The following is a 12,366-nucleotide window of genomic DNA, read 5'->3' as shown; positions in this document are numbered from 1 at the left end:
GCTGTTTTACATATGATACCTCACAATATACTTTACAATAGGACACGCGTAGGCGTGAGATCCGTCTTGGACAGGCTTTCATTACATGTCTCCTTTTTTTTATTTCTTTAATTTTTTAAAATAACGTTAATTTAAGCTATAATTTTAGAAAAGACCAGTGTTGAGATAGAAGTTATTTATTGGAGATAAGTTAGAGTATGCATTTTTTTATTTTATTTTTTGAAATTGTAATATGTTTTATTCAAATAAAATAAGTATAATGAAATTTATATTATATTTATTAATTTAAAATAATAAAATCGCACCATTGAACTCTCCAAGTGATATTCTATGCTTTACAAATCTTAAGTGATCTCCTACATTTAGATTTTTCCCTCTCAAATAATACCCTATACTTAAACCCACCTCAAAAGATATACAATAAAATATTTTATAAGAATAAATCTAATTTACAATTTGGTACCATAGAATATTAAAAAAAAAAATAGGGTTTGAATGGTGCATTAAGATAAAGTGTGAGAAGGTATTTGTTTTTTTATCTTTTTGTTGAAAGTAATTTGTTTTCAGATTTTAAGTTGTTTATTTCTTTATTTTTTTTATAATTTATTATGAATTTTTTACTGAATAGAAAAAATCAAAATATTTAATTTTTTCTAAATGAAAAAAATAACATATTGATTTTTTTTAATGATTAAAATAAATAAAATATTATAAAAACAAATAACATAATACTTAATACTATTAAACATTCAAGTTTTATTTAAAATTAAGTAAAAAAAACAAACACCACCTAAGTTTGAAAGTAAATGCACTCTAAAAATACTCTCACATAGTTTAAATAATATTTAAGAATGATTTAAAACTCTTCATTCATACAAAACGATATGTTTGAAGCATTTAAATAGAAACTAAGAGCACAAACTAGCTTTTAGACATGGTATGAGTTCAATCAATCCACTAACTACTAGCCATTAAGGTTACCATTACCCATTTGGTTCAATTAATCTTCAATCCATCGAGGTTTAACCTCGATCAATCAAATGCATGCTATTGGGAGAGAGAGAGTCCAAGTGCATCTCAACTGATTGAACGCAATCGGATCTTCCTTGTCTTAATTAGTTATACTATAAAATGCATAAAAGACTTCGCTTTGAGATTTGAAACCTTTAGCCACTTGTATTTAACTTCATAAACTTTTTAAAACAAGTTTAGGAAGAATTAGATTTAACATTTTAATAAAAGATGTAAAATCACATGATTTATAAAAAAAAAATGAAAATATTTTGGAATCTAAATGATTTTAAATATTTAAGTAAAATTGAAATACATAATCTTGATGCACTTAACAATCGAATAAAAGAGATCATAGAAAATAAGTTTTAATTTTTTTTTTATTTCTTCTCATTTTTTAAAATTTTCTTTTAATTTAACTTATCTTTGTATTTCTTACTTTGAAAATCATATTGCACGTCCAAATATATTTTGATAAATTATTAGTTTTAAATCTTATTTTATTATTATGGATGATTTTACAAAAATATTTCAATATTTAAACATTGAATTAAAATAAAAACATATAATAATAAATATAATATAATATTTTAACTTAAAAAGATATGGAGATAAACGAGAATACTTAATACAAGAAGTCAAAAATTTGGAATTATATTTTATCAACATAAATTTTATGAATTTTAAAAATTTTAAACTAATCAAAGTTATCAACAATGTAGTATAATATTTTTGTTTTTCTTAACATCCTACTAAAATAAAAGTAGATGACTCATAATCATTAATATCATTAAAAAAAATAATCAATTTTCTTATTATAAGGTATTTTCAATCTCAATCTTATTATATCAACGTCTTCTCTTCCAGAATTTCTCTTCCAAAATCCGGATGCGGGTTGCCGCCTTTGGAAGATCCATTAGGGGTATGACCCGTTTTGGAAGATCCATTAGATGATGTCGGGTATGCCTCGAGTGGCTGTTGAATGGATCCTTTTACAAGCAAATGCAGGCGGTCCCAGCGGTTCGCGACAGTGGCTTTGGGTTTCTTGTTCCCCAATTCTCCGACCCCAAAATAGCGAACAAAGAGCTGTCTGAATAATCTGAATGCTGCAATGGAGTTTATTGTAGAAGAAGGCAAACACCTCAACAACGATTGCTCCACTCTTGTTCTGGTTCTCTCAACCTTCTTCATCCTTCCTTTGTTTGTCATTTTTCGTTGATTCCCGAGAGAATGCAAGTAGAAATTTTGAATCTTTGATTTATTTTTTTGAACTGATGTGTTGTAGAAGGAGGACTTTTGGATTATTTTATTTTGTTTTCTCGGCAACGGAATGGAGGGTTGGGGAGTTTGATTGAGTAACTATTTATTTGGTTTTATGGTTTTTGGTGTTGGATCAGCCTGCGTTGTCGATTGGAAATGTAGGGCAGTTGGCGGTGGACCTCTTGATCTCGTCTACGAGAACGGAGAGAATCGGTTATTTGGATGACCCTTATGTGCTACCTTGTGTTGGCAATGATGCATATGGCCCTATACCACGAGGCGAGGTTGCTCTGCCTCTCGAAGGTGAGCTTCTCAATCCCTCTCTTGGTTTTCTTTTGCGGTTCTGTTTGTATGCCGTGAAATTTATGGAATAAGCGAAGAAAAATGTGAATGCAAGTGCCGTAACTAGTAAATGCAGAAGTTAAATGCTATCCCCAACAAGACTGTAGTCTCCTTCTAGGGCTTGATTTTTGAGTTCGGTTGAATTTCAGGTGTTTCGCATGAAGTGATGGAAAGACGAGGTTGTTTTATTTTGTTTTAGGGCGAGTCTTCTCAGGAACCAAACAAAGGGTTTTTGAGTATTTCTCTCTGTTTGTTTCAATGGGAACAACTTTAAATCAAACCTAGTGAAAGCTAAACCTCTCCACTTCATGCAGTGTTCCTTGTCGATTTACTGGAAAATTCTTTTGGTTAGACGTGTAACATTTTTGTTTGGGTAGGACAAGCATGTCTCACGATGGTTTCCATTGTTTGTGTTGAAAAAAGGGTCTCTCTTGTATTGCATTGTAAATTGATTTACAATAGATATACAAAAGAAGGATCGATAAGATATCTTTAAATTAGGCAACATGACTTCTAGGGTCATAGTATGGAATTTACCTAGATTTCTTGGTACAAAATTGTGGATCAACTTTTACAAAAAAAAAAAACAAAAATAATAATAGCAATTCATATGGATCTTCATACAACAATCTGCCCAATATATTTTGTTAAGTTTTGGGCTATTCTTCTAACACTCCCCTTCAAGCTTTCAATCCATATTTCCATTGTTTTGAAATAAGATTCCCTTGCCTGGATTCTGTATACTGCCCTCATATGAGATTCATGTGGTGAATGCATGAATTGGCTTGCCATAGCCATAGCTTCCCCATGTCGGGTTGGGTGTGAGATAAATAAGTTAATTTCCCCACTAATCTTTGATAGGGGCCACGGTCTACCATATAATCCTCCATTTTTTCCTTTTTATTTATGATTCTACTCAATTGGAGTCTTTGTTGGTTTACATCTTAGCATCCTTATCTCCCTTTGCAAATCTGTGATATATTTTTGTTGGGAAATAAATATTCCTCCCTTTGAGTGTGCTACTTCAATCCCAAGGAAATACTTTAGACTCCTTAGATTTTTGACATCAAATTCATTGGATGGATAAGTTTTTAGTCTTTGTATTTCCCCCTCATCATTTCTAGTAATAATAATGTTGTACACACATATTTCTCATGAAGAAAAATTATGCATGATCAAATCAAATTTTTATTCATTTGAAGAATGGTGTAAGTACAATCTTTATTTTGTATTGTGATTCTTCCTTTCTAGTTGTTAGTCAAGGCTTGAAGAGGCTTGATTTCAAATGGCTTGAATTTAATTTAGGCTTTGACTTGATTTAGGTTTAAGTCTTAACTTTTTTTTTGATAGGTAAATAAAAATGATATTGAAAAACACCAAAAAGGGGCACACTGAAGTACATACGATGTATACAACGATCGTCAAAAAGTGCTAAAAAAAGGGAAAGGGAAAACAAAAAACCACTTATTCCCTCAAACCGAACCCAACCAATCAAAGAAAGACATTGAGCTTTCGGCTATAAACAACTTGGTCCTAGATAACAAGTTACCCAAAAACAAAATTTTCAGCCTTTGATAAGAGAACTCCTCATTCTCAAACGATCTTCTATCTCTCTCCTTCCATATTGTCCATAAAAGACATAAATGAGTTGCTCCTCAAACTTTTTCTGCTGTCTTTTGACAAAAGAATCATGTGGACCTAACATAATCTCTCTTACGGAAGAAGGAATCGCCTAATAAACCTCGAAAAAAGAGAACAAAAGTTTCCACAACACACCCTTACCTTGACACAATGCAATAGGATGTGGTCAATTGACTCCTCATGAGTTTGACACAAGAAAAATTTATTGGCTAACAACCAATCTATCCTTTGTTGAGTGAAGGAATATCCAAGAAAGACACACTTAAGAGCTCTTGGGTTAAGTTTATCTCTAGATTGTTTAGGAATGTGAATGAAAGAAGTACACCCAAATATTTTGGGGGGAAGAGTTCCAATACCCTTAAAGTTAGGAAAGACTTTGGGAGTACATCTATGGGGGAATTGAAGTCAGGGACTTGTGAAGGCATTTGATTTATTAGGAATGTGGTAGTCAAAATGGCTTCCCCTTAATATGATTTTGGAATATGCATTTGAAAAAGTAAAGACCTAACAACTTCCAAGAGATGTTTATTTTTTCTCTCTGCTACCCTATTTTGTTGTGGGGTATCTCACATGAAGGTTGATATACAATATCTTCATTTTGGAGATAGGTGACTAGATCATGAATATTCCCTTCCATTATGTGAACTTTTTTTTTTTTTTTTTGATAAACCTTCCATTATCTGAACTTAAGGTATGGATTTTGGTACAAAATTGGGTACAAGCCAATTTGTGGAATATTGCAAAAATGGAATTAACTTCTTATTTGGATTTTAGGAAATATACCCAAGTAGTATGAGTGTAGTCATTAATGAAAGTAACAAACCATCTACCTAAAAATATTTGGGCATGCATGTGTATTAAACTAAAAGGAGAATGCTCTTTTTTTTTTTTTTTCATTTCTTATTGGAAAAGGTACACCATGGTGTTTTGTAAATTCACAAACCTTGAAATAAAAATCATGGGATTTAGTTTTGCCAAACAATGTGAGAAACATCTTTTCCAAGAAAAAGTGGGGTGGTTGTCCCAACCGTTTGTTCCATAGCCATTTTTGATCAACTTTTGGGAGGTTATTGGTGGTAACAAGAGCTTGTGGAATAGGATTGCCAATCTTTCAATGTGTATTGAGGTAGTAGAGTCCAACTTTCCTCTCACCATGCCTAATCATCCTCCTTTTTATTTGGTCCTGAAAATATGCAATGAGAAGGGGTGAATGTTATGCAACAATTGAAGTCTTTAGCAGTCTTACTAACAAACGAGATTCAAAGACATGTTTGGAACATGTAATACATTTTTCAAGGGCCAAGGAGTGATGGAGGCTATGCCTTGACCAGTTTCAATCTCAAGGGAATTATAATGGGGAACTAAGTTACCAACAATTAAGGCTGGTTTGGGGGAAAAAAACAAGTGAACAAGTGACAACAATGAGGGCTGTTTATGACCGAGCAATGAAGGCTCTATGGATTTTCAGTGTTAGACTTCCTGCTTTGAAACCATGTTAAAAACAGAGAGGGGGGGGGGGGGGGGGGTGATCTCCCTTGTATTCCATTGCATTCTGATTTACAATATATATACAATGGAAGGGTTGACCAAATCCTTTTAAATTAGGCAACCTGATTTCTAGGGCCTATTATGGAATTTATCAGATTTCTTGGTACAACATCTTGGGTCAACTTTCATAAGAAGGGAATAATATATTGCAGGAAAAGCAATAGCAATACCTATGGATCTTTAGACAACAATTTACCCAAAATAACTTTCTGATCTTTGGCTATTCTTCTAACAGTTTGAATATACTTTTGTTTTATATCTTGGATGGCAATATAATAAGGATGTGGCATCTTGATAATTAGCAACATTTAGTAACTTCCAAGTGATTCGCCCAATTGGCCTAGCAACATGAGGCAGGATAAAAAATAACATGTAGTGTAAAAATAATCTTAGCAGGTATGCTTTAAGTTTAACAAGCAAGAGCCAACTTAGGCCGGCCCACTTGGCATGGTGCAAGTCATGGAATGCCTAGATGAAACCCAATGTAAGCTACCTCAAATAGGGGACTCCATCAAGACTTCCTCATGTGGAACATATCATGGCCTTGTGCTAACCTATGGGCCCCCTCATATTACATCAGCTCAATGATAGTGGAATGTATTTGGGGCCTTTTCTATGTTGCTTTTCAAGCTAATCTCCGTCAAATGCTCCAAGGTACATGATGTACATCTTGGCCATTGGATTCTTGTGCTTTGGCTCTCCAAGACCTAGATTGTATGCCTTAGCTTTTGGATGCAATTTACATACTGTTTGCGCTTCCTGCCCTGAGACCAACGTTCATGAGTGCCCCTCTTACACTTCTGAGATTACTATTATTATTGGAAATTTATTTTGGTCATTGTTGCCAGTGTCTGTGAAGACTTCTAGTTCGGCTGGAAAATAATCATACTTTTCAAGTTCCTAAATTCTCTTATTTATTTATTTTTTCTGTTGGCTGACCTTGCTTTGATGCAGTGGATAAAATGTGTAATCGTGAGTTCTTCAGATAAGTAATAAATCTAGATATTAGTGTTGCTGCAAATGACTATTTCTTAATTCGTTTCTTGTAAATTTTATGAGTTCTTATTATTTGTGAATGTTTTAAAAGCACAGTGATACAGTTTACTTCTGGTTTGCAGCTTATGATTCATCTCTTAATAAATTGACACTTGTCCAACAAAGATCTCCAGTTCTTAAGGTATCACTTCAATAATTTACCACTATTTAGTTTTAGAACATTTTCAATGATTTTAAGGTGTTCTTTTCCCCTTCAGAATCTGATGCAACAATTACGTAGTATCATTTAATATTTTATGTTAATAAATTGTGATAAATGCAAAAACCTGACAAAAATGTGTCTGGAAGCTATAATGGTTGCTGTTGCTTGAGTGAGAGTTGGCTATTGCAAATTAGAATTGAAATGTAAAACATAGGTAGTTACAAAGAATGTCTGTCTTGTCTTTGAAGAATACCCCTTTCTTTCTTTTCCTTTTTACAATTTTCCATTTTTTCTTTTATCCACTTGTCTCTTCTTTGTATTTTTAAATATGATGTCTTGTCCAAAGAAAAGAAAAAAAATTAAGTTGATCAAATGATTTTGGTCCATGTTATTTTTTTACCTTAAATGATTTTTATTGTTTTAGTGTTGTATGTTCTTTATATTTTTCAGATGTAGTTAACAAGCACCTAGTTTTTTTTTATTTTTTATTTTTTTGATGAATAACAGTTAACAAGCACCTAGTGCTTTGTTCTTTGGGCATTTTCAAGGGTTCACCTGTTATTGCTTGACTAGCACTGCCTAACTAGGACATAGGGCAAGCAATGGGTATTTCTTACAAGAGGCCTTGACTGCACTGTTTGACCTTCATTAATAACATAATGCTTGTCAATAACACTGTTTCAATAAATGGTTTTCCCATTTAACGATGCTTCCTGGGTCACTCTGGTTCTGTATGTTATGGCATATATAGGGTCACGGTTTTGTTTGTATCCTTCCTTTGTTGTATTGTTATCCTTGAATTTTGAAATTTTGACTCAGGTTTTGGATGGTCAACCAAACAGGGGATGATGGTTGAATTTGCTAAGAATTTGGCTGATTTTGCTGCTGACAGTGGGAAGAAGCATGTTATTGTGCTCTCTAGCCTAGATTTTGGGCAGTGGCAAAGGATTGATATGTCAAGGTATTCAAAGCAGTGATCTTATTGTTGTGATTATTCAAAGCTTGAACTTTATATATGAGCAATATTGTGATTGACAGTTATCTGACTCTCCATGTGACTAGTCATTTAGCCCAACGACTCACCCATCTTTAAATCCTTTAAAGGTTGACTGTCTGGGCAAATGCATAGGCATCATTTTTATTAAAGGTTTATTGATTGGGTGACTTTCATAATGCCACCCCTGTGAATAGTTGACTTGTAGGCACCATTTAGGTAGGATCTCCCCCCTCTTTCTCTCTCAAGGTTTTGTTTTTTTATTTAAAGATCTCTCTCACACATTCAAGGTTCTTGTTTTTGTATTTAATGATATGCAAATGCAATGAACCACCTTATTTGTTCTAAACTCATGCATCAGCTCTAGAAAGTCACAAGTTTTGTTCAATAGAAATTATTTGTTGAAATCTACTTCAAAAATAGTGTCTTGAGGCATGAGATTTTAAACATAACTGAAAGTTATTCCTAAACAACATTTCTTTCTTTTAATGAACATTTATAACAAATCTGACAGAATATTGAGTTAATTTTGACTTCTGTTCCCTGGTGGACCTTAAGTAACCAATTAGATTAATTGTCCATAATTTTCCATGCATTTTGACAATGTTGATTGCTTCTTTGGTTATTTTTTCAGTGGTTCGCAGATATATTACATCTCCAGTGCCAATATGGATGGAACAGATGATGACTGTGAAAAACTAGGGTGGAAAAAATTACATGAATATAACCCTGCTCAGAGGCGATGGAAGTATCTTAGTACATTAGCTGCAGGAAATGCTATGCAGGAAGATGGTTTGCCTTTTGAAGATGAACTTGAAGACGAAGAAGATTACTACCCAAGTTTGCCATTTGCTGCACTTTTCTCTTGTTTTAAGGTGTTTTTTCTTTTTTCTTTTTCTTTCTTTTTTTTTTTTTTTAAATTTCTGTCTTTGTTATATATATATATATATATATATATATATATATATATATATTATTTTTATTTTTATTTTTTATTATGTGCTAATGTTTACAATTGCTTGTTCTGTATCCTCTACAACATATTTTTTATAACTCATTGGATGTTTTATGCTGACATTTTTTTTATTTTATTTTATTTTTTTGTTGCAGCCCTCATTTTATACTTTAGCCTACTGATTTTCCTTCCTTATTTTGGTTTTTTCCCCCTACTCCTTCCCAATATGTAGAGCCATACCAAGGAAGTTTTTTGATGCATAATAACCCTAGGTTTAGTTTCCTAAAATCAAATATTTGTGGACAAAGTCTTCGGTTTTTTAATGGATCTATGTAGAGGAAAGTGAAACTAAGGTACTGTTAGAATGAGTAATTAAGCATAGGGTTTTAAGTGATTTAGGCTGGAATCAAAGTTAAGGTATATAGAAAAGTAGGCCGAGATTTATGATTGATACACTTCACACCCTTGAGAATGGTAGCAATTTATTTATTTATTGACAGGGACAGGCAGAAATCACAATTTATTAATTTTAAGAATACAATTTGGGTCTTGATGTGTCACTCGATTGGGAGAAGTTTATAATGCTTATATTTTTTTTCCAAGGTTTTGTGAAACCTATAAAATGTCTATTTGGTGGAAAATGGGGTAGACTATGGAGTTGGAGGGAGTGAAATTCAAAAATTCAATAAAATTTATATATTAAATTGGGGAATTTTATATAGGAAAACTTCTTTAAGCTGTTCAAATATTATTGGTGGCAAGTTATTGTTTAGTTTTTATCAGCATGTGAATTGGCAATGTTCTTGGAATTTCTTTATTTGGTAACTGCCACACTCCTATTGGTATGGCTTCCATACTTTTGGTGGTGGTGCTACTAGTCATATTCTACTGCTACTCCTAGTTGCTACTGCTTCTCTCTCTCTCTCTCTGTGCCACTTCTACTACTCTTCTCTAAAAACAGAGAACTGTGATTTGATTATTATATTTAGTTGTAACTGCAGTTCATTTGTGGACCAAGGTGAATTTAACTTACCAAAGGTTATTGGCTCATTGGATCAGGCCAAAGGTTTGAAGGTAACTTGCTTATTATGTTACTGCTCAGAAGGGGACAATATACCTGATGCTTTCAATCTGGCTGACGCGGCATGCAAACTTCTTGAGCTTAGCCCCCAAAATTTCCATGGTGAGCTTGAAACCTTTCCCATTTTCCCACCCCCTTCCTCCAAACAAAAAGAACATAAATAAAAACCTTTCAATGAGCTGAATCAGGTCAGGAATTGGTGAACTACTGATAAATCTGTTCACTCATAGTAATGTGCTTTATTCTCCAGCTTCCAAATTTTTTGTTGAATTTTTTTGGTGTTCTCAAGCTGCTTCATGTGAATGTCAAAACTAAAAATGCTGAAATCAGGCATCACATGGAATTTACTAGTTCATTATGCTTTGAAGAAAATTCAATTTGATAATCCATCTTCCATAATGGATATATCTTCTCTGTGCTACTATACCCTATGCCTGACACCATGCCCTTGTCCCATATTTGCACGGCATTCCATGTTTCCAAATCATCAGCTGGCTGGAAACCTCATACATAACATAGCTTGATATGACAGGATCCTTTAGTAATGCTCAATGAACAATTCTTCCTCTTTAAATATTTGCCATGGATTCCGTTCCTCATAAAATGCTAGCTCTTTACCGCAAAATAATAATTTTGACTTACGGGCATTTTTTCAGTCATGGTTCTGTCTGTTTATGTGAAAGGTATTTCCTGCCAGGAAACTGTGTGAGATGAGAAGCTTATCTGCCAAGTTGATCCACAGTGCATGCCATTGGCATTTTGGAATTCTTTTGTAATATTCTTGTTTGTATGAGATGTAGATGGTAATTGCTGTCTTGCTTCTATCAAACTTTAATGATTCTTTAATCATTGAGTAATTCTAGAATGCTGATGTGTGTTTGCTGTTTTGTCACATGTTGGTTATCCTCACTCAATTATGCTTGCCATTTTATTTTCTACTGAAATATTTTTGAAATTCTTTTTTAGCGTTTCTGTTATCTCTGATCTTGGATATCCCAATTTGTATTATTCTTGGCTTCACAGCATTCCTGAGTTCTGAATCTCACTTTAATTTTGGATTCATGGGGGGCAGGCTTTTGGAATGTAGAGTCCCCAATAATCATTTGTCTTTTTATCTGTTTTAACCAATGGGCTTTTTAAAATTTGTGGAACTAGCTACCCTAGTTTATTTAATGGTTTAAGGTTTATGATAAAGCATACCTTATCTAATTTACTAACATGGGAATTGTTGCATTGGAACTTGGAGGATATTTGTTGCATGCCAAAGGGTCCGATTTTATGGGTTTCAACCCTACTATGAATTGAACCTGATTTGGTTAAGCAGTCAGCCAATCAATGCTAATATTTCCTAATGGTTTTGTTCAGGTGATCAAGGAGGTAATTGGGCTATTCCATTTTCATGGAAGACTGTTTATGGGCCACCCCCAGATATGTCTCTCTTTTAGGGTTGATGATCCAATGACCTACATAGATAAGGTTTGGAAGGATGGAAAGCTGGTGCACCTGCGTTCTTTGCCATCTTTGTATTTCAAGTGTTGAGAATATACTAAGTACCTTTTTTATCAAGGTAAAACAACACGTACAGAAATGAGATGGAATGAAAGGTCACTCATCTAAGATTATTGATATATTGATTCAGGTAGTCATTCCTTTGTTTTGATTTAATTATTTTTGATAAAGACATTGTGAAAATTATGCACATGCCATTTGTGATGATGACTAGATTGCCTCCAGAAGAACACCATCTGAATCGAAACGCAGAGAGGTTCAGGACTTGGTTGTTTTTGATCTTGTCTTTTGACTTTGAGGAATGTGTTGCTTGGTTGTTGATAAGCTATGATTGAGGTAGTTTTTTTATTTTGATTAGGATCTGTTTTGATTCTTTTGAATGCTCAAAACTCTTCTTTGCTGGGTTTAGTTTACTTTCTTCTCTAGCACATTATGCCACATTCTATACACCTTGTTTTCTTCTCAAAATTTGGAATGCAATGACAATCATTAACCCGTTCCTCAAATCTTTTCTTTTCCAAAATCCCAACTTCAAAATAGCATTGAGTTGAGATCTTTATCGATGCTATTTTGGATTTTTGAGATTGTTTCATGATTGGGAGGTGTGGGAGCTGTTGGGAGTATCCTTGCAGGAAGCTCGTATATGATTGTGGTGGGGAATGGCTGTTTTCCTGTCTCAAGTCATTTTACTCCTCGGTCAACTTCCTTTTGATGTCGGGGGTAGCAAATAGTGAATGATTTCCTGTCAAATTGTTTTATTCCTCGTTAAACATTAGAAAATCATGTGCATTTTCCTGGCTTCAAGATGTGCTTTCATTACTCGGGAG

The 12,366-nt window shown here is 33.5% G+C and overlaps 1 protein-coding gene across 1 annotated transcript; it reads left to right on the top strand.

Annotated features, from left to right (window-relative positions):
- The first annotated feature begins 2,033 nt into the window (after window positions 1-2,033).
- On the top strand, window positions 2,034-11,837 carry LOC117910130 (proteasome assembly chaperone 2-like). Its single transcript, XM_034824190.1, has 7 exons — window positions 2,034-2,182; window positions 2,409-2,574; window positions 6,921-6,979; window positions 7,843-7,961; window positions 8,629-8,869; window positions 10,009-10,132; window positions 11,396-11,837. Exons 1-7 carry the CDS (start codon window positions 2,123-2,125, stop codon window positions 11,473-11,475), a joined length of 849 nt encoding a protein of 282 aa, XP_034680081.1. The 5' UTR covers window positions 2,034-2,122; the 3' UTR covers window positions 11,476-11,837.
- Window positions 11,838-12,366: the final 529 nt, after the last annotated feature.

Source organism: Vitis riparia, chromosome 3 (assembly GCF_004353265.1).
Source record: "Vitis riparia cultivar Riparia Gloire de Montpellier isolate 1030 chromosome 3, EGFV_Vit.rip_1.0, whole genome shotgun sequence".
NCBI lineage: Eukaryota > Viridiplantae > Streptophyta > Magnoliopsida > Vitales > Vitaceae > Vitis > Vitis riparia.
The sequence above is the reverse complement of the archived record's forward strand: the minus strand, read 5'-3'. Positions and strand labels throughout refer to the sequence as shown.

Bases quoted from the DNA above. Each gene is read 5' to 3' on its own strand.
- LOC117910130 (XM_034824190.1), top strand. From the start codon at position 2,123: ATGGAGTTTATTGTAGAAGAAGGCAAACACCTCAACAACGATTGCTCC. The intron at 2,575-6,920 runs GTGAGCTTCTCA...TCTGGTTTGCAG, and splicing joins GGTTGCTCTGCCTCTCGAAG to CTTATGATTCATCTCTTAAT. The intron at 8,870-10,008 runs GTGTTTTTTCTT...TCATTGGATCAG, and splicing joins CACTTTTCTCTTGTTTTAAG to GCCAAAGGTTTGAAGGTAAC.